The sequence below is a fragment of the Macaca mulatta genome, chromosome 2, assembly GCF_049350105.2.
Source record: "Macaca mulatta isolate MMU2019108-1 chromosome 2, T2T-MMU8v2.0, whole genome shotgun sequence".
Lineage (NCBI taxonomy): Eukaryota > Metazoa > Chordata > Mammalia > Primates > Cercopithecidae > Macaca > Macaca mulatta.
In genome coordinates this window covers 114,685,198-114,708,438 of record NC_133407.1, presented here as the reverse complement: position 1 = coordinate 114,708,438, position 23,241 = coordinate 114,685,198, and the positions used below count along the sequence as shown (strand labels likewise).

Below are 23,241 nucleotides of genomic sequence, written 5' to 3'. Positions count from 1 at the left end.
GTGACTCCACAGCCTTGCCACCATTGGGTTTTATTTATATTTTCAATAATTATGCTAATTTCGCATAAGAAAATGGTGATTTCTGGCTGGGTGTGGTGGTTCATGCCTGTAATCCCAGCACTCTGGGAGGCTGAGGTGGGTGGATCACAAGGTCAGGAGTTTGAGACCAATCTGGCCAACATAGTGAATCCCCATCTCTACTAAAAATACAAAAAATTATCTGGGTATGGTGGTGTGTGCCTATAATCCCAGCTACTTGGGAAGCTGAGGCAGGAGAATCATGTGAACCCAGGAGGCAGAGGTTGCAGTGAGCCAAGAACAGGCCTTTGCACTCCAGCCCAGGCGACAGTACAAGACTCTGTCTCAAAAAAAAAAAAAAAAAAAAAAAAAGAAAGAAAGATGAAAGAAAGAAAGAAAGAAAGAAAGAAAGAAAGAAAGAAAGAAAGAAAGAAAGAAAGAAAGAAAGAAAATGGTGATTTCTTATTGCTTTAATGGTCTTATTTATTTTTTTCTTTGAGACAGACACTTGCTCTGTCAACCAGACTGGAGTGCAGTGGCGCGATCTCAGCTCATTGTAACCTCTGCCTCCAGGGTCCAAGCAATTCTTGTGTCTCAGCCTCCCAAGCAGCTGGGATTACAGGAAGGGGAGGATACACCACCATGCTTGGCTGATGTTTGTATTTTTAGTAGAGATGGGGTTTCACCACGTTAGCCAGGCTGGTCTCGAACTCCTGGCCTCAAGTGATCCACCTGCCTCAGCCTCCCAAAGTGCTGGGATTACGGGTGTGAGCCACCATGTCTGGCTTGCTTTAATGGTCTTAGATAACCTGTGTTTCTCACATTTGTTTACTAGTTATATAAACTCCTTTATGAACTGTCTTTTTATATTCTTTGACATTTTTTTGTGGGTGCTATTTTAGCTATTCACATGTTTCTCATGGAAAAAACAAGACATTTTTAGCAGCTTTACCATCATTTCCTAGAAGTAAAAGTATAGCAACTATGTAACAAACTATAGTTTGAAATATCAGCTGAAAGCCCACAGCTAACATCAAACATAATGGTAGAAGACTGAAAGCTTTTCATCTAAGATCAGAAACAAGATAAAAATGCTTGTTTTTGACATTTTTATTCAACATAGTACTGGAAGTCCTAGCCAGTAACATTAGGCAAGAAAAAGAAATAAAATACATTCAAATTAAAAAGGAAGAATAAAATGCTCTGTTTTCAGATGATACAATCTTATATGTAGAAAACCCTAAAGAATCCCCCCCAAAAACCTGTTAGAACTAATAAATAAATTCAGTAAAGTTGCAGGACACAAAATCAACACAAAAAATAAAATACATTTCTATATGCTAAAAATGAATAATCTGAAAATGAAATTAAGACAACAATTCCATTTACAAGAGCATCAAAAAGAATGAAATACTTAGGACATATTTAAGGAGACAAAAGAGTTTTATACATGTTGCTTAAAGAAATAAAAGATAGCAATAAATGGAAATATATCTTATATTCATGAATTAGAAGGTTTAATATTGTTATTAAAGATGTAAATGCTACCCAAAGTGATCTACAGATTCAATGCAATCCCTAACACAATTCCAACGGTATTTTTTGAAGAAAAAAAAAAGTCCATCCTAATATGGAATTACAAGTGACCTGGAATAGCCAAAAGCATCTTGAAAAAGAGGAACAAAATTGCGGTCTCACACTTCCTGATTTCAAAACATCACAAAGCTACAGCAATCAAAACAACGTTGAATTAGCATAAAGACATATTTATAAAACAATGGAAAAAAATAGGCCAGGAATAAAGCCTCACATATATGGTCAAGGGGCCAAAGTACCACGCTTTTGACAAGGATGCCAAGGCCATTCAGTGGGGAAAAGACAGCTTCGATAAATGGAACTGGGAAATTGGATATCCACATGCAAAAAGAATGAAGTCACACACTTATCTTACACAATATACAAAAATTAACTCAAAATGGATCAAAGACCTAAATGAAAAGGCTAGAATTATAAAACACTTAAAAAAAAGACAGGTGAAAGCTTCATGACATTAGGCAATGATTTCTTGAAAATGACACCAAAAGCACAGGCAACAACAAAAAACAAGGTGGACTACATCAAAATTTTAAAAACTTCTGTGTCTCAAAGGACAAAATCAACAGTGAAAAGGTAACCAAGTGATTGGGAAAAATATTTATAAATCATATAACCGATAAGGGATTAATACTCAGAATATATAAACAACTCCTATAACCCAACAATAAAACAAATAACCTCTTTTAAAAAAATGGGTGAAGGACTTGAATAGACATTTCTCCAAGGAAGATAATTAGGGAAACACAAATAAAAAACATAAAGAAATATCACTCTACACCCATTAGGGTGGCTACTATCAAAAAAACCCCCAGAAACCAGCCTGGCCCTCAATGGCTCTGGAGGAAAGGTGAGTGAACTATTAAGGAGCAATTTGCTCTTACCAATGGCCTCTGGAACCCTGACAGAAGGAGAACCCTCAACTACCACAGATACTTGAGTTGGCAGGGAGAGCTGCTTAGAGAAGTGGTAGGCGTAGCAAACCAGCTGATGTGGAGCCCAGGGGTGTTGGTGTGGGAGTGTCGGCAGTGGTGCATAGCCAGGGATGGCCATCCCCTTAGGCTTGACTTGCTCCCATGGGAGACTTCAGCCCTAGGGGAACTGTTGCTCTTGAACTCTACAGGGCGGTCTTGCTCATCAGATGGGGCTGGTCTATCCTGAGCACTCCTTGATCGGCTGGCCTCTCCTGGGGCCCAAGTCTGGCCATACCTGCTTGCAGGGCAGCCTCAGGTGACCTGCGGGCCCCACATCATAGTTTCTACACAGACCATGCTTGACGGTGGGGAGAGCTCCACTGCAGCGACCCTATGCCACGCACCAGCCCGCATGCCCCCTCCCCATACTGCAGGTTCCCCAGGACCCATGGCAACTCTCCACAATGCTTTACTGGCTTGTGTCTGCACTGGCAGGTTTTGCTTTCCTTTTTCCATTAAAAAGTGGGCTAGCATGTAGGAGTGCAGCCTGCCCCCTGCTCCCACCACCACTGCAGATAGAGCCTTGGTGGGCACAGAGCCAGCCAGCCCTGCCCCTGCCAGTGCCCCACCCTTGCCCTAACACTGTGCAGAGAATAGCAGATCCTCCCCTATCCTGAGTGACCACTTCTGCTTGCAGGACACAGAGAAAGCACCCAGACCTTCAGTGTCCCAACCCTGCACCATCACCACCTCTACTGTGACTGTGCAAAAGTTGCCAGCAGGGGCCCCAGCTCTGCCCAGCTGTGCTGCCTCTGCCACCTTGGTCAACACGTGCAGGGAGGCAGGTACCCCGGCACCAGCACCTGCTAGCACTCTGCCACAGGTGACTCTGCCACAGCTGCTGTACCCACTGCTGCTGGCACATGTGAAAGGGGATAGATCCAGCTGTCACTGCACTATGAAATACTTTGGCTTACACCACCCAGCCAAAGTGAAATGGCCAGCAGTCTGGGAGCATCTCAGCCTACCCAGTACAGTGGATTCCTAACCTTGAGGAGCCAGAGAACAAAGTTGGGGCCCAATACAAGTCTCCAAGTTGTGTTAGAGTGCACAGTCCAGGAGTTAGGAGTTGAGCACTGACCCCTAAAATGTTCCAGAAATGAATCCAGCTGGCTGAATCCACCTTACACCACAATCAAACACTCAAGGTCATCAAATAGGATAAAAGGAAAAAAAAAACCAAAATTCATCCAAAGGACAGCAACCTCAAAGATTGAAGAGTGACAAGCCCACAAAGACGAGAAAGAACCAGCACAAAGACCCTGGCAACTCAAAAAGCCTTCTTTCCTCCAAATGATTGCATCACCTCTCCAGCAAGGGTTCTGAACTGGGCTGAAAGGGCTGAAATGACAGAAATAGAATTCAGAATATGGATAGGAATGATGATCATTGAGCTACAGGAGTATGCTGAAAGTTAATCCAAGGAAGCTAAAAATCATGATAAAACAATGCAGGAGCTGACAAACAAAATAGCTAGTATAGAAAAGCATGTAACTGACCTGACAGAGCTGAAAAACACTCTACAGGAATTTCAAAATGCAATTGCAAGTATTAACAGCAGAATAGACCAAGTTCGGGAAAGAATCTCAGAGCTTGAAGACTGGCCTTCTGAAATATGACAGTCAGACAAGAACAGAGAAAAAAGAATGAAAATGAATGAACAAAACCTCTGAGGAATATGGGATTATGTAAAGATACCAAGTCTACAACTCACTGATGTCCTTGAAATAGACGGGGAAAACGGAACCAACTTAGAAAACATATTTCAGGATATCATCCATGAAGACTTCCCCAACCTAGCTAGAAAGGCCAACATTCAAATTCAGGAAATGCAGAGAACCCTAGTAAAATACTTCACAAGAAGATCATCTCTAAGACCCATATTCATCAGATTCTTCAAGGTCAAAATGAAAGAAAAAAGTATTAAAGGCATTTAGAAAGAAGGATCAGGTCACCTACAAAGGGAAGCCCATGAGACTAAAAGTGTACCTCTCAGCAGAAACCCTACACATAAGAAGAGACTGGGGGCCAATATTCCACACTCTTAAAGAAAAGAAATTCCAACAAATAATTTCATCTCCAACCAAACTAAGCTTCATAAGCGAAGGAGAAATAAGATCCTTTTCAGACAACCAAATGTTGAGGGAATTTGTTACCACCAGACCTGCCTTATAAGAGCTCCTGAAGGAAGCACTAAATATGGAAAGAAAAGACCATTACCAGCCACCACAAAAACACACAAGTACACATACCAGTGACAATATAAAGCAATTACATAAACAAGTCTGTAAAATAACCAGCTAACATCATAACCGGATCAAATCCACACATATCAATACTAACTTTGAATATAAATGGACAAAATTTTCCATTTAAAAGGCATAGAGTGGCAAGCTGGATAAAGAACCATGACCCATTCTCAGCAAACTATCACAAGAGCAGAAAACCAAACACCGCATGTTCTCACTCATAGGTGGGAACTGAACAATGAGATCACTTGGACTCAGGAAGGGGAACATCACACACTAGGGCCTATCACGGGGAGGGGAGAGGGGGGAGGGATTGCATTGGGAGTTATACCTGATGTAAATGGCGAGTTGATGGGTGCTGATGAGTTGATGGGTGCAGCACGCCAACATGGCACAAGTATACATATGTAACAAACCTGCACGTTATCCACATATACCTTAGAACTTAAAGTATAATAAAAAAAAAAAAAAGAAAGAAAAAAAAAAAAAAAGAACCATGACCCATTCATATGCTGTCTTCAGAGAGACCCATCTCACATGCAGTGACACAAGTAGGCTCAAAATAAAGGGATGGAGAAAAATCTACCAAGCAAATGGAAAACAGAAAAACAGTAGGGGTTGCAATGCTGATTTCACACAAAACAGATTTCAAACCAACAAAGATTACAAAAGACAAAGAAGGGTATTTACATAATGTTGAAGAGTTCAACAAGAAGACTTAACTCTCCTGAAGCATATATGCACCCAACACAGGAGCACCCAGATTCGTAAAGCAAGTTCTTAGAGGCCGTCACAGAGACTCAGACTCCTACACAATAATAGAGGGAGACTTCAACACCACACTGACAATATTAGACGTATCATCAAGACAGAAAATTAACAAAGATATTCAGGACCTACACTGGCACTAGATCAAATGGACCTGACAGACATCCTACAGAACTCTCCACTCAAAAGCAACAGAACATACATCTGTCTCATTGCCATATGGCATATAGTCTAAAATTGACCACATAATTGGGACACAAAACACTCCTCAGCAAAATCACTGAAATCATACTCTCTCAGACCACAGCACAATCAAATTAGAAATCAAGACTAAGAAATTCACTCAAAACCATAAAATTACATGGGAATGGAATAACTTGCTCCTGAATAACTTCTGGGTAAATAATGAAATTAAGGCAGAAATCAACAAGTTCTTTGAAACTAATTAAAATAAAGATGCAATATACCAGAATCTCTGGGACACAGGTAAGGCAGTGTTAAGAGGGAAATTTATAGCACTAAATGCCCAAATCAAAAAGTTAGAAAGACCTCAATTTAACAGCCTAACATCAGAACTAAAAGAACTAGAGAACCAAGAGCAAACCAATCCCCAAACTAGCAGAAGACATGAAATAACCAAAATCAGAATTGAACTAAAGGAGATTGAAACACAAAAAACCATTCAAAAGATCAATGAATCCAGGACGATTTTTTGAAAAAAATAAAATAGACTACTAGCTAGATGAATAAAGAAGAAAAAAGAGAATATTCTAATAAATACAGTCAGAAATCAAAAAGGGGATATTCCCTTTGACCCCCACAGAAATACAAATAACCATAAGAGAATATTATGAACACCTTTATGCACATAAACTAAAAAATCTAGGAGAAATAAATTCATGGACACAAACACTCTCTCCCAAGAGTGAACCAGGAAGAAATGGAATCCCCAAGCAGACCAATAATAAACTCTGAACTTGAGTCAGTAACAGCCTACCATCACCACCACCACCACCACCACCAGCCCAGGACCAGACAGATTCACAGCCGAATTGTACCAAATGCACAAAAACATGAGGCCAGCAGCTGGGCGTGGTGGCTTATACCTGTAATCCCAGCACTTTGGAAGGTCGAGGCAGGCAGATCACGAGGCCAGGAGATCGAGACCATCCTGGCCAACATGGTGAAACCCTGTCTCTACCAAAATACAAAAAAAAAAAAAAAAAAAATTAGCCAGGCATGGTGGTACACACCTGTAGTCCCAGCTACTCAGGAGTCTGAGGCAGGGGAACCACTTGAACCCAGGAGGTGGAGGTTGCAGTGAGCCAAGATGGCACCACTGCACTCCAGCCTGGCGAAGCGCAAGACTCTGCCTCAAGGAAAAAAAAAAAAAAAATGAGGCCAGCATCATTCTGATACCAAAACCTGGCAGACACACAACAACAGCAAAAAGCTACAGCCCAGTATCCTTGATGAATATTGATGCAAAAATCCTGAACAAAATACTGGTAAACCAAATCCAGCAGCGCATCAAAAAGCTTTTCCACTACAATCAAGTAGGGTCAAGTAGGGTTTATCGGCCGGGCGCAGTGGCTCAGGCCTGTAATCCTAGCACTTTGGGAGGCCGAGGTGGGCAGATCAACTGAGGTCAGGAGTTCAAGACCAGCCTGGTCAATATGATGAAACCCCATCTCTACTAAAAACACAAAAATCAGCCGGGCGTGGTGGCATGTGCCTGTAGTCCCAGCTACTTGGGAGGCTGAGGCAGAAGGATCACTTGAACCCAGGAGGTGCAGGTTGCAGTGAGCCAAGATGGCACCACTCCACTCCAGCCTAGGTGACAGAGTGAGACTCTGTCTCAAAATAAATAAATAAATAAAACGTAGGCTTTATCTTTGGGGTACAAGGTTGGTTCAACATATGCAAATCAATAAATGCGATTCATCACATAAACAAAACTAAAGACAAAGCCCCCTTATCTCAATGGATGCAAAAAAGGCTTTTGCTAAAATTCAATATCTCTTCATGTTAAAATCTCTCAATAAACTAGGTATTCAAGGAAGATGCCTCAAAATAATAAGAGCCATCTATGATACACCTATAGCCAACAACACACTGAATGGGCAAAAGCTGGAAGCATTCCCCTTGAAAACTGGTATGAGACCAGGATGTGCTCTCTCACAACTCATATTCAACACAGTATTGGGAGTCCTGGCCAGGGCAATCAGGCAAGAGAAAGAAATAAAAGGCATCCAAATAGGGTGACAAGAAGTAAAACTATCCCTCTTTGCACACAATATGATCCTATAGCTAGAAAACCCCACAGTCTCGGTCTAAAAGCTCCTTAATCTGATAAACAATTTCAGCAAAGTCTCTGGATACAAAATCTACGTGCAAAAATCACTAACATTACTATATGCCAACAACAGTCAAGCCAAGAGCCAAATCAGGAATGAAATCCCATTCACAATTGCCACAGCACACACAAAATACCTAGGAATACAGCTAACCAGGAGGTGAAAGATCTCTACAAGGAGAACTATAAAACACTGTTCAAAGAAATCAGAGATGACACGAACAAATGGCAAAACATTCCACACTCATGGATAGGAAGAATCAACATCATTAAAGTGGCCATCCTGCCCAAAGCAATTTATAGATTCAGTGCTATTCCTATTAAACTACCATTGTTATTCTTCACAGAACTAGAAAAAAAATTGTTTTAAAATTCATATGGAACCAAAAAAGAGCCTGAATAGCCAAGGCAATCCTAAGCAAAAAGAACAAAGCTGGAGGCATCATGCTACCTGACTTCAAACTATACTACAGGGCTACAGTAACCAAAACAGCATGGTACAAAAACAGACACGGTGGGTGGATCACGAGGTCAGGTGATCAAGACCATCATGGCTAACATGGTGAAACCCCATCTCTACAAAAACACAAAAAATTAGCCAGGCATGGTGGCAGGTGCCTGTAGTCCCAGCTACTTGGGAGGCTGAGGCAGGAGAATGATGTGAACCCGGGAGGTGGAGCTTGCAGTGAGCCGAGACCGTGCCACTGCACTCCAGCCTGGGCGACTTAGCAAGACTCCATCTCAAAAAACAAACAAACAAACAAACAAACAAAAACCAAAAAAAACCCCCAAAAAACCAGACACATAGACAAGCAGAACAAAATAGCGAGCCCAGAAATAAGGCTGCATACCTACAACCATCTGATCTTTGACAAAGCTGACAAAAACAAGCAATGGAGAAAAGGGCTCCCTATTCAATACATGGTGCTGGAATAACTGGCTAGCCATATGCAGAGTATTGAAACTGGACCCCTTCCTTACACCACATACAAAAATCAACTCAAGGTAGATTGAAGACTTAAATGTGAAACCCAAAACTATAAAAACCCTGGCAGACAACCTAGGCAATACCATTTTTGACACAGGAATAGGCATAGGTTTCACAACAAAGCCGGAAGTAATTGCAACAAAAGCAAAAATTGACAAATCAGATCCAATTAAGCTAAAGAGCTTCTGCACAGCAAAGGAAATTATCAACAGAGTGAGCAGACAACCTATAGAATTGGAGAACATTTTTGCAAATTATGCATCTGATAAAGGTTTAAGATCTAGCAACTATAAGGAACTTAAATTTATTTTTAAAAAACCCCAAAAGACACCATAAAAAAGTGGGCAAAGGACCTGACTTTTCAAAGGCCAACAATCATATGAAAAAGGCTCAACATCACTAATCAGAAAAATGCAAATTAAAACCACAAGATACCATCTTGCACCAGTCAGAATGGCTATGATTAAAATGTCAAAAAAGAACAGATGCTGGTGAGGTTGCAGAGAAAAATGAATGCTTATATACTGTTGATGGGAGTGTAAATTAGTTCAACCATTGTGGAAAGCAGTGTGGCAATTTCTCAAAGACATAAAAACAGAACTACCATTTGACCCAGCAATTCCAATACTGCATATAAGCCCAAAGGAATACAAATTGTTCTATCATAAAGACACATGTGTGCATAGGTTCACTGCAGCACTGTTCATAATAGCAAAGACATGGAGTCAAGCTAAATGCCTATCAATGGTAGACTGGATAAAGAAAATGTGGTACATATATACCATGGAATACTACGCAGCCATAAAAAAGAATGAGATCATGTCTTTTGCAGGAACATGGATGAAGCTGGAGACCATTATCCTTAGCAAACTAACACATCAACAGAAAACCAAATATCACATGTTCTCACTTATAAGTGGGAGCTACATAATGAGAACGCATGGACGCATAGAGGGGAACAAAACATACTGAGGCCTATCGGAGGGTGGAGGGTAGGAGGATGGAGAGGATCAGGAAAAATAACTAATGGGTACTAGGCTTAATACCTAGGTGATGAAATAACCTATACAACAAACCTCCATGACACACATTTACCTATATAACAAATCTGCACATGTACCCCTGAACTTAAAATACAATTAAAAAACAAACAAACAAAAAAACCCCAGAAAATAGGCTGGGTGTGGTGGCTAATGCCCATAATCCCAACACATTGGGAGGCTGGAGGAGGAGGATTGCTTGAGGCCAGGAGTTTGAGACCAGCCTGGGAAACATGGTGAGGCCCCTTCTCTACAAAAAATTTCTTAAAAATTAGGCAGGCATGGTGGCATGTGCCTATAGTCTCAGCTACTCAGGAGGCTGAGAGAGGATGATCACTTTAGTCTGGAAGTTTGAGGCTGCACTGAACTATGATCATGCCAGGAAAAAAAAAAACAAAAACAAACAAAAAAAAAACCCAGAAAATAGCAAGTCTTGGTGATATGTGGAGAAACTGGAACCCTTGTGCACTGTCAGGATGTAAAACAGTGCAACCGCTGTGGAAAACACTATGGTGTTTCCTCAAAAAGTTAAACATAGAATTACTATATGCAGCCATCCCACATCTCTGTATACACCCCAAAGAAGTGAAAGCAGGGTCTTGAAGAGATATTTGTACACCAGTGTTTATAGCAGTATTTTCAATAGTCAAATGGTGGAAGTAACTCAAGTGTCCACAGATAGGTGAATAGATGAATTTAAAAATGTGGTAAATGGCCAGGTGCGGTGGCTCATCACACCTATAATCCCAGCACTTTGGGAGGCCAAGGCAGGTGGATCATAAGGTCAGGAGATCGAGACCATCCTGGCTAACACGGTGAAACCCCGTCACTTCTAAAAATACAAAAAATTAGCTGGGCGTGGTGGTGGGTGCCTGCAGTCCCAGCTACTCGGGAGGCTGAGGCAGGAGAATGGCGTCAACCCGGGAGGTGGAGCTTGCAGTGAGCTAAGATTGCACCACTGCACTCCAGCCTGGGCGACAGAGCAAGACTCCGTCTCAAAAAAAAAAAAAAAAAAAAAAAAAAAAAAAAGTGGTAAATATATACAATGGAACATTATTCAGTCTTAGAAAGCAATGAATTCTGACCCATGCTAAAACATGGATGAGCCTTGAAGACATTATGCTGGGTAAAACAAGCTACCCACAAAAGGACAAATACTGTGATTACACTTACATGAGGTACCTAGAGTAGTCAAACTCATAGAGACAGAAAGTAGAATAGAATGGTGGGTGCCAGGGGATAGGGGAGGGGAGAATGGAGAGTTATTTTTAATGATTACAATATTTCAGTTTTTTAAATGAAAAGAGTTTTGGAGATTATCTAGAGTTCTGGTGATGGTTTTACAATGATGTGAATGTACTTAATGTCACTGAACACTACACTCAGAAAATGGTTAAGATGGTCAATTTTATGTTATGTGTATTTTATCAAAATTACAAATATAAAGTTTTTAAAAAGTCAGCTGAACTTTTTAAATGGTGGTTGCAGTTAAACTTTTTTAAAGCCTGTATTTCTACTCAAACACAAGTCCTAATGATGATACCAAATGGAACTTACTTGTATGCCAGAGCTCCAGCAAAGTGCTTTTGGATATATGTGTCCATCACAGGTCGAAAGTGGAAATACTTGATGTCTCGGAGCAGGTTGATGATGAACACCTGGGAGATATGGAGAGTAAGCCACCAGGGTTCACTGGAGGCCTCAAATCTATCCCTAGCAGGAAACACAGTCTTCCTTCTCCAAGGAATGGCAAATTGTCAGTGCTTTCCTCTAGCATTCCTCATGGGTAGTGAATGTAAGATTTCCATTCTGTGTCTGTACTTCTGTCTTGTCTTTTCTCTAACACCCCAGCCTCCTAATTCAGACCCAGGCTCATCAGTCTCTTCCTGTATTTACTCTGAGCCTCTCCCTTCACAATAACGCTGGGTAGGGAAAGGCAAAACAATATGTGTGCAGATGGCATAAACAATAAGGTGTCCCCCAAAACTTGGAGAAGACAGGAGAAAAAGCTTGTCCTCTGAGCCAAATCAGCCTATGAAAGGCTGTGCCCTTCAGAAATGGGGCTGGTGGACAGGGAAGTTAGGACGAAGAAGAGCCAGAGGGGCAAACTATGCAAGTACTCATTCCAACTCTCACCTCTGCTCCCCATCTCTCAGAGTATCTGGCTCTCTTTGAATGTGTGGCTCTCCATGGGACTGGATATATTACGCAAAATGCACTAAACATTCAAATCCCTGTCCATTTTCATTAACCAACCTTCTGAGACTCTAGTTCTGAAACAACTGCACAGATTCTGGACCTGCACAGGTCTCTAGAGACCAGCATTGGTAAGTCTCTGCTTTTCATGATAACCTACTCTGTAAGCGAAAAAATGGGCCATCTGATTTCTTGTATTACTCTCTGGGTTTCTGACCTCATGGAAGTCACTATTTCAGGGGCCAGGCATACTGCAATAGTGATGAGATGGAAGATCCAGAAACTATAAAGCCAAGGTCTGGACTTGATCATGTTGGATTCTTCAAATTTGATCTGCCTGGTTGGTTGCTTGGTCTTCCTTGGGCGACACTCCTTAGTCCCTTTTCTATTGGAAACAGCTACATCTTGTGCTGATTCACTCTAATAAATTGCTTCCCTTAAATTTTCTGAAATATATGACAGGAATAATTAATAAAAGTAAAGAGTTGGGAAGGTGACTTACCAGAGACTGGAAAACCAACAGGCCGTACTTCTCTGTATTATCATCCAAAATCACAAAGAGTGTATCTAAGATGTCCTGCAGAAACTGAAACAACATAAAAAGCAGAGGGTTCATGTCTCAGGACCTTACATGCACAAACTTCCATAAACCAATGAATTTAACTTCCAATAAAAAAGTGAAAGATCTCTTAGGATCTCAAAACACCACTTAAAAATCATCTAGTACCCTGACCCTCCACCCAGCTAAGTGATAACTAGGTGGACTTGGGGTGTTGGCTTATAGCCCAAAGGGCCCCAAGAAAGACTTAGAGAGGCTCTTCCCGTTCGGTGGGTGATACATGTCTAAGGAAAGGGCAATGACCTAAAAACCACAGAACACCTATGCAGAATAGCAATTTTGAAATAAAAACAATCTAAGTGATACTGATGCTAAATTTATTTTGAGAAAAAGAGCTCACTTTACTGGTATCCCCAAAAGTTCAGTAGTCTCTTGCTCTCTACTGTGGCCTAACTATATAGAGTATATTTGGATAAGGGTATGGCAAACTAGGCTTTACCTACAGACATTATTTTTTGGTCTAAGAATTAGTATTACAGGAGAAGGGAGAATGCAGTCAATGAGGGCTGTCAGTGGGGGTAAAAAATGTGGCAGTATTTTTGTTGTTGTTTGAGCATGTGACTATTTTTTAGATGCAAAACAAAGGAAGAGAATAATAAATATTGACAGACACTTGCAGCCTTTAAAACTCAAGTATATCCTTCTTCCAGTTTATAAGATACAATGTTTACAATTCATTTCTGAAAAATATGAGGCAGAAGGTGTAGATAGGGGTAATAATGATGGGTCAAGACTGGCCATGGGTTAACAGTCTTTGGGGCTGGGTTGGTTCTTTATACTATTCTATATACTTCTGCATATGCCTGAAATCTTCCAGTAAGAAGTAAACATATTTCAAAATGCTAGCACATTCTCTTTACATTCTCTTCTGTGGGGAAAAGAGAGATCAGACTATTCCTGTGTCTATATAGAAAGAAGCAGACATAAGAGACTCCATTTTGTTCTGTATTTGAGATGCTGTTAATCTGTGACCCTACCCCCAACCCTGTCCTTGCAAGAGACACGTGCTGTGGTGACTCAAGGTTTAATGGATTTTGGGCTGTGCAGGGTGTGCTTTGTTAAACAAATGCCTGAAGGCGGTATGCTTGTGAAAAGTTATCACCATTCTCTTAATCTTAAGTACCCAGGGACACATACACTGCCAAAGGTCGCAGGGACCTCTGCCTAGGAAAGCTAGGTATTGTCCAAGGTTTCTCCCCATGTGATAGTCTGAAATATGGCCTTGTGGGAAGGGGCCTGATCGTCCCCCAGCCTGACACCCGTGAAGGGTCTGTGCTGAGGACTAGTATAAGAGGAAAGAAGGCCTCTTGGCAGTTGAGATAGAGAAAAGCATCTGTCTCCTGCCCGTCCCTGGGCAATGGAACATCTCGGTGTAAAACCTGATTGTATGTTCTGTTTACTGAGAAAGGAGAAAACTGCCTTAGGGCTGAAGGTGGGACGTGCTAGCGGCAATGCTGCTCTTTATGCACTGAGAAGGTTTATGGAGATGTTTGCAAATGCATATCAAGGCACAGCACTTTTCCTTAAACTTATTCATGTCACAGAGATCTTTATTCATATGTCTTACTGCTGACCTTCTCCCTATTATCCTGCCACTTCCCTTTTTTCTAAGATGATAAAGATAATGATCAATAAATACTGAGAGAACTCAGAGACCGGTGCTGGCATGGGTCCTCTGTATGCTGAGCGCCGGTCCCACTTTTTCTTTCTCTATACTTTGTCTCTGTGTCTCATTTCTTTTCTCAAGTCTCTCATTCCACCTAACGAGAAATGCCCACAGGTGTGGAGGGGCAGGCCACCCCTTCGTCTTCTAGCTAGCTGGAGACAAATTATTGATGCTAAAACCAGATATGCTGGTAGGATGTTCTCTTCTCAGGAATATAAAAGCTCACCCTTGAAAAGGCAACAGACTTCTTAATATCTTGTTTACTGGTTGATGTTTTCAACATTCTTAGAAGGAAAATATGAGTATGAATTTATCTTAAGTTTCAAAACTAGCATTAGATTGTTCTGAATAGTTTAAAAATTTTTATGATAATCTGATCACATAATTAAAACAACATTCATACATCAACTTCATGAAAGTACACAGTGGTATACAGGCTTTAAAACTCTTCCTCATTTGGAAACACCGTGTTGTATATTATTGAGTTAATGGAGCTGTGAAAGCAAAATTAGATGGTGCATTTTTTCTAATTCATTTGACACTTACAATGGCAAAGCTAAGAATGTTCATTATGCACAGGATGCCTCCTCCAGATTTAATCTCTAGTCTACATTCCATTGCTTGCTGATAACGAAAAATACTTCCATTTTCCTCAGTAGAGTTTAGTCCACTGTGTAGGATTCACCTGATGGGCTTTCACCACCAGGAAGTGCCTGGGGTTTTTATTGAGCTAAGGGGAAACACTCCGCCCAGAAAAGCCCTATGAAGGCAACTGGGGCCTGGCAGTGTTGATGTCAGCCTGCTAAAGCCAGTAGATAGGGAATGTCACAAAGGTACAGTTAATGTAGGGGTAAGAAAGGAAGGTATTATGGACTCCAAGTGAGAGACTAGACAAAATCAGCAGGTACAAGTCAATGAGCAGTATTTGGAGTTCTTAAAATTAGGAGAGTAGAGCCAGAAAGATATCAGGCTTAAATATAGTTTTTAAAAGTTAATAAAATGATATGCTATATACCTTTAAAAACAGAAGCTAACAAAAAAATCCCAAAGTATGATTTCTTGAGTATGACCCCCAAAGCAAAGGCAACAAAAACTGATACAAAAAAACAGACAACTCATGGATTGGAAGAAAATATTTCCAAACCATGTATCTCTGATAAGGAACTAATATCCAAAATGTATAAAGAACTCAAACAACTCACTAGCAAGGAAACAACCCAATCAAAAAGATGGGAAAAAGGACCTGAGTAGACATTTCTCAAAAGAAGATACGCAAATGGCCAACAGATATATGAAAAAATGCTCATCATCACTAATCATCAGGGAAATGCAAATCAAAACCACAATGAGATGTCACCTCATCCCAGTTGGGAGAGCTATTACCAACAGATAAAACATAACAAGTGTTGGTGAGCATGTGGACAAAAAGGAATTCTTATGCATTGTTGCTGGGAATGTAAATTAATACAGCCATTATGGAAAACAGTATAGAGGTTTCTCAGAAAACTAAAAATAGTATTACCATATAAGCCAGCAATCCCACTACTGGGTATATGTCCAAAGAAATTGAAATCAGTAGGCTGAAGATGTCGTGGACATCTTCAGAACATGGGAGATGTCTGCACTTCCATGTTCACTGCAAAATTATTCATAATGGCTAAGATATGGAAACAACCTAGGTGTTCATCAGCAGATGAATGGATAAAGAAAATGTGGTATATGTTAACAAAAGCCAGTAGCTTTTCTCTATACCAACAACATTCAAGCTGAGAGCCAAATCAAGAATGCAATTGCATTTACAGTAGCCATACACACAAAATACCTAGGAATACATCTAACTGAAGTGGTGAAAGACTTCTACAAGCATAACTACAGAATACTGCTGAAAGAGGACAGGTGCGGTGGCTCAGGCCTGTAATCCCAGCACTTTGGGAGACCAAGATGGGAGGATCACTTGAGGTCAGGAGTTCAAGACCAGCCTGACTAACATGGTGAAACCTCATCTCTACTAAAAATACAAAAAAAAAATTAGCAAGGCGTGGTGGCACATGCCTATAATCCCAGCTACTAGGGAGGCTGAGGCAGGAGAATCACTTGAATCCGGGAGGCAGAGGTTGCAGTGAGCCAAGATTGCGCCATTGCACTCCAGCCTGGGCAACAAGAGCGAGACTCCATCTCAAAACAAACAAACAAACAAACAAATAAATAAATAATACTGCTGAAAGAAAAAATAAATGACACAAACAAATGGAAAAACATCCTGTGCTCATGGGTTGGAAGAATCGACATTATTAAAATGGCCATACTGCCCAAAGCAATCTATAGATTCAACACTATTCCTATCAAACTACCAACATCATCTTTCACAGAATTAGAAGAAACTATTCTAAAATTAATACGGAACTGAAAAAGAGCCCAAATAGCCAAAGCAATCCCAGGCAAAAAGAACAAAGCTGTCGGCATCACATCACCCAATTTCAAACTACACTACCAGGCTACAGTACCAAAAATGCATCATACTGGTACAAAAACAGACACACAGACCAATGGAACACAACAGAGAGCCTCAAAATAAAATAGCCTACCTACAGCCATCTGATCTTTGACAAAATCAACAAAAATAACAATAAGGATATAACTCCGTATTCAATAAATGATGCTAGCAGCAAAAGAAATACCAACAGAGTAAACAGACAACCCTCAGAGTGTGAGAAAATATTTGCAAACCATGCATCCAACAAAGGGCTAGTATCCAGAATCTACAAGGAGCTCAAACAGATCAGCAAAAAACCACAAATAATCCCATCAAAAACTGGGACAAAGGACATGAATAGACATTTCTCAAAAGAAGATATACAAACAGCCAACAAATGTATGAAAAAATGTTCACCATCATTATTCATCAGGGAAATGCAAATTAAAACCACAATGAGATACTATCTCACACCAGTCAGAGTGACTATTAAAATGTCAAAAAGCCGGGGCATGGTGACTCACTTCTATAATCCCAGCACTTTGAGAGGCTGAGGCAGGCGGATCACTTGAGGTCAGGAGTTTGAGATCAGCCTGGCCAACATGGCGAAACCCTGTCTCTACTAAAAATATGAAAATTAGCCAGGCATGGTAGCACACACCTGTAATCCCAGCTACCTGGGAGGCTGAGGTAGGAGAATCAGTTGAACCCAAGAGGCAGAGGTTGCAATGACCTGAGATCATGCCACTGCACTCCAGCCTGAGCAACAGAGCAAGACTCCGTCTCAAAAAAAAAAAAAAAAAAAAAGAAAAAAAAGGTAAAAAAATAACAGATGCTGTTGAAGCTGCAGAGAAAAGGGAACTCTTATACCTTCTTGGTGGGATTGTAAATTAGTTTAGCTCCTGTGGGAAGCAGTTTGGAGATTTACTAAAAAAAAAAAAAAACTCAGAACTACCATTCGACCCAGCAATCTTATTACTGTGTATATATCCATAAGAAGAAAAAATCATCCTACCAAAAAGACCCATGCACTTGAATGTTCATTGTGGTATTATTCACAATATCATAAGACATGGAATCAATCTAGGTGTCCATCAGCAGTGAATTGGATAAAGAAAATGTGGTACACAGGTTGGGCATGGTGGCTCACGCCTGTAATCCCAGCACTTTGGGAGCCAAGGTGGGCAGATCACAAGGTCAAGGGATGGAGACCATCCTGGCCAACATGGTGAAACTCCATCTCTACTAAAAATACAGAAATTAGCTGGGCGTGGTGGCACGTGCCTGTAGTCCTAGCTACTCTGGAGGCTGAGGCAAGAGAATTGCTTGAACCTGGGAGGCAGAGGTTGCAGTGAGCCAAGATTGTGCCACTGCACTCCAGCCTGGCGACAGAGTGAGACTCTGTCTCAAAAAAAAAAAAAAAAAAAAAAAGGACAATGTGGCACATGTATGCCACGGAATACCATGCAGATAAAAAAGAAGAAAACCATGTCCTTTGCAGCAATATGTATGCAACTAGAGGCCATTATTCTACGGAAACTAGCAGGAACAGAAAACCAAATACTGCATGTTCTCACTTGTAACTGGGAGCTAAACATTAGGTACTCATGGACATAAAAATGGTAACAGCAGACACTGGGGACTACTAGAGTGGGGCGGGATGGCGGCAAGGGTTGAAAAACTAACGGCTGGGTACTATGCTCAGTACGTTAGTGATCGCATCATTCGTATCTCAAACCTCAGCATCATGTAATATATTTATGTAACAGACCTGCACAAGTACCCATTAAATCTAAAATAAAAGCTGAAATTATAAAATAAAAAAAGAAAACATGGCATAAAAACACAGTGGAATGCTATTCAGCCTTAAAACGGGAGAGATCCTGTCATTTGAGACAACATGGATAGAACTGGAGGACATTAAGCTACGTGAAATTAAGTCAGGCACAGAAAGACCACACTATGACACTTATATGTGGAATATAAAAAATATATAGAAGTAGGAAGTGCAACGAGGAATACCAAAGGCTGAGGGAAAGTTGTGGTCATTCTGCATTGTGAACATATATTCTGCATTGTCAAAACATCATATTGTATCCCATACAGATAAACAATTATTATTTGTAAGTTAAAAATAAAATCAAAAGTATTCCAAAGGAGGAAAAGGAAGCTAACAACAACAACAACAACAACAACAAAAAACAACAATCTGATGAAACAGTCTCAGAGGGTTATTGGCAAAAATCATGACAAAGTAAGGTCTTCTGCCCAGATTCTTCCTCATGCAGTATGTTTAAATTATGTGGAAGACATACCTTAACAATTTCCTCCCCACTGACATGCCGCAGCCGCCCTAGTACATCCATGATCCGGTCGGGGAAGGCCTTCCACTTCAGCAGAGCTAGGAGGTCCACTAGAAAGCAAGCCCAAAAGAGGATGAACCCTGGCTATTTTTTGTCTTTTTTTTTTTTTTTTTTTTTTTGAGACGGAGTCTCACTCTGTTGCCTGGGCTGGAGTGCAGTGGCCGGATCTCAGCTCACTGTAAGCTCTGCCTCCTGGGTTTACACCATTCTCCTGCCTCAGCCTCCCGAGTAGCTGGGACTACAGGCGCCCGCCACCTCGCCTGGCTAGCTTTTTGTATTTTTTAGTAGAGACGGGGTTTCACCGTGTTAGCCAGGATGGTCTCGATCTCCTGACCTCGTGATCCGCCCGTCTCGGCCTCCCAAAGTGCTGGGATTACAGGCTTGAGCCACCGTGCCCGGCGTCTTTTTTTTTTTTTTTTTTTTTTTTTAAGACAGAGTCTCACTCTGTTTTCCAGGCTGGAGTGCGGTTGCGCGATCTCAGCTCACTGCAACCTCTGCCTCCTGAATTCAAGTAATTCTCCTGCCTCAGCCTCCTGAGTAGCTGGGATTACAGGCATGCGCCATCATGTCCAGGTAATTTTCGTATTTTTAGCAGAGATGGTGTTTCACCATGTTGACCAGGCTGGTCTCGAACTCCTGACCTCAAGTGATCTGCCCGCCTCAGCCTCCCAAAGTGCTGGGATTACAGGCATGAGTCACTGCACATGGCCAAACCCTGGCTATTGTAAGGTCAAGCAAGGCCCAGACTCTCCCAGTCAAGGACAGGTGAAATCTAGAGGAACAGAACTAGCTGCAAGCATCACCGCAGACTGAGATCAAGGCCAAAGACTCATCTGTGAACTCCGGATGTATTGTGGAGCTACTAAAACCATGGAAAACCTTGTAGGCTGCTATTGCTGAGTGATTCCTTCAACTTCAAAAGAAAAGAAGCTCATTATTATGGCATCAAGAAGGAATAATTTCTGTCTCCCTTCACATGCACTAGTAATGTGGAGTGAACAATGGAGGAGGGTAGAGGGCACTACCGTGCAGGCACTATCACCTACCATTCTGGGTGAGTTTGGTAGAGGAGAGCTGAGTGGAGATGAAGAAAGACTCTTTGGTGCTGCGCTGGAAGATGAGGCTAGACGGGATATTAGGGCAGCCATTGTAGTCCTCTTTGCAGCAAGGCAGGCCCAGGTACAGAGCATGGTTATTAAACGTGCTATTCTCATCACACTGTAGGCAAAAATGGAGAAAAAAATGTCCCCTGAGCCATGCAACATGCAAAAACCAGATCCTAGGAATTTCTGGGCTGATATTTGCTCTCATCTTCCTAAGGCTGAACACTGAGCCTCAGGTCATCTTGGAAGAGTACTTTCTGTTCAGAAACTCCCTAGAACAGCTCATGTGCCTTTTAAACAGAGTATAGTGGGGCATGTGGTTGCCACCTGATGTGCAAGTAACCTTGGGTGGCAGCTATGCTGTGGCAGCTAACAGTACCATGATCTCAAGTAGCAGGTCTAAGAATGTACTAAACAAGACCACAATGGCAATGAGGGGTTGGTAATGGATTTCCATCCAGTGAAGTGAGAAGCAGAAAACAAAGAACCTGTTGGGATTACTTGTGGGAGGAAGGCCACTGCACTTAGAAGACAGAAGCCTGATCAAAGATGTCCCATTGTCACCCATCAGTGCACTTCCCTGGGTCTTCTGGCCTGCCCAGTGAAAACCACCTAACTGAGAACCATATGTGAGAGCGGCCTCAGGGCAGGTGAGGGGTGGGGATGAAAGGCAGCTAGGCTTCATACCTTGTACACATAAAGCTCGTGAATATCATCTGAGAGGGTGGTGCCATCATCACGCATCAGGGGTGAGAATGCAAAGCCAAAGAGTTTCTTTTCCCCTTTGTCCTTTGCTGCAATCAGAGCCAAGTATTAGTTGTTTTTTGCCTTCCACTCTGCTTCCTCATGGAAATTCTCCTTGTGCTTATCACCTATGCTTTTGTTCCTCACCTCTTTCATTAACTAGGTGGCAACCTGACTGCAGGAACGATGAGAAATGTACTGAAATGAGTTTCCATTCATACTTAAGGCATATAGGCTACCTAGACCCAAAAAGAAACTAAATTGCTGGTCTTGATGAACCAGGGTCTCTTTAATAAGGAGTTTAATAATGGTACAAAGGAATATGCAAAGGAGAATGACAATGGATAATAATTTCAGACACTAGGTCAGACACTAGGAAGGGCCAACACAGACTTTGTGGTTTTGCATCACTGCTTTTACAGTCCCAAGAACAGCCTCTGGTGACAACCCATCTCTGAGTATCTATTTATTCCTAACTCCTCATTTTCTTGCCCAAATAATACGAATCCACTTAATTCTGTTCCAGAAAGGAGAGAGTTATATTTATATTCTCAAGGGAATGTGTGTGTGTGGCGGGGGAAGTCTAACTCACTGGAACAATGTCTGAACTCGAAGCGCAGGTGGGAGCCCCGGAACCGGTCAATGGGGATAGGCAATTTGATAATTTCTCCCCAGCGAGGACTATTACTGTGGTAGAGGACAAAGGAGTGGTAGGAACTCCTATTTGGCTCTCCTGAACCCAAGCTGATGCAATCCTGGAAGAAAGAAACAAAATAAGATGTCATCTTCCTGGTAGGAAATGTCTGGATTTCTGTGTCACTAGGACACTTTTCTTTCTCTTGTCTAAAGGTCTCATTTTTGCTCTAATCAAAATCTATGAGATAAGAAAATGCATTTGCTTTAAATTCAATACTTTTGGAAACAGTTATGTAGATGGTATATGAAATCAGCAGTCACAATGCTGCTTGTTTTCTTTGGGGTGAAAGTAACCACATGTACTCCTCAAAAACACAGGGAAGCAGGGTGGTACATCTAAATCACTAAGGTAGGCTCTTCATCCTCACTAAGAAGAGAAACAACAAGCTGCATGAGAAAAGTCAACTTTTTGTAACATTTTACCAGATCAGAAAAAAAATTAAATTACAAAGTGGAGAGAGTCTGTTTTCTAATTGTCCTCAGTTCCACATTGGACTGGCATTTTAGGTCACCCTTGGCTGACTTTCTTTAGATATAACCAAGTTAGGCCAGATTTAACTTAACCCATCTCCCAAATATTGCCATGAAGATGCAGTCTCAGTACTGCCCATGCCCTTGTCTGGACGACAGGAAGCTTTGGGCCTCATAATCCAGAGTAGGTCCCTGTCCACACAGGGGTGATGTGATCAGCTGACCATTCTCCTGCCACTGGCACACTCCATGCAAACAGTGAACAGGCTTAGGTTCTTGAGTTAAGTTTTTAAAATGACACACAAAGCATTGTTTCTACTACTATTTCAACATTCTCCTTTATTTCTGTCTTGATTTGGGAAATGATTTTGACTAATTTTACCTTTTTTCTCTGTCAAATGGGAATGATCATTCCTGTTCTATCTCACAGGGCTGCTGCCAACACACAGAAGCAAGGTTTGTTCAACACCGATTTGTCTTCTACCAAGCGGGCTGCAAATGATGCCTTGTTATTCACTGCAGACTTTACCATGACATGACTGAAGAAAAAACTCACATGCAACAGAAAAATAGCACTCCAAGTCTTCACTTTCAGTGAAGACAATGTAGTACAAGGACACTTGTACTACGTTGGCTTTAATTAATCTTCCAGGGCCTGAGTCTGCTGTTCTTTGTCCTGTAAGTTGGTACCAGGAAGTGATTGTCTAAGTTCCACCCTTGACCAAAGTGTAAATATAACTTTCTGTATTAGCTCAAGGAATAAAAAGGCAGAATGGGACCTAATAACAGTTACCAAAAGTAGGCAGCTCTATGCTAGGTGGAATGGCAGGAGAGGCAACATGTAGGACAGAACTAGAGGGAATAGGTCTAAAATGGAGCAAGAGGGATTCAGGTCAGACACTAGGATAAATTTCCACAATTGCT

The 23,241-nt window shown here is 41.4% G+C and overlaps 1 protein-coding gene across 2 annotated transcripts in view; it reads right to left on the bottom strand.

Annotated features, from left to right (window-relative positions):
- DOCK3 (dedicator of cytokinesis 3) overlaps positions 1-23,241 on the bottom strand; it is a 698,449-nt gene that overhangs the window by 146,813 nt on the left and 528,395 nt on the right. For both annotated transcript variants that reach the window (XM_077992951.1, XM_015130827.3), the window contains exons 16-21: positions 21,743-21,905; positions 21,094-21,200; positions 20,350-20,521; positions 19,256-19,353; positions 12,685-12,768; positions 11,544-11,644 (exon numbers count right to left, since the gene is read on the bottom strand). In XM_077992951.1, the coding sequence (XP_077849077.1) occupies positions 11,544-11,644; positions 12,685-12,768; positions 19,256-19,353; positions 20,350-20,521; positions 21,094-21,200; positions 21,743-21,905 (725 nt within the window). The remainder of the gene's footprint in view (positions 1-11,543; positions 11,645-12,684; positions 12,769-19,255; positions 19,354-20,349; positions 20,522-21,093; positions 21,201-21,742; positions 21,906-23,241) is intronic.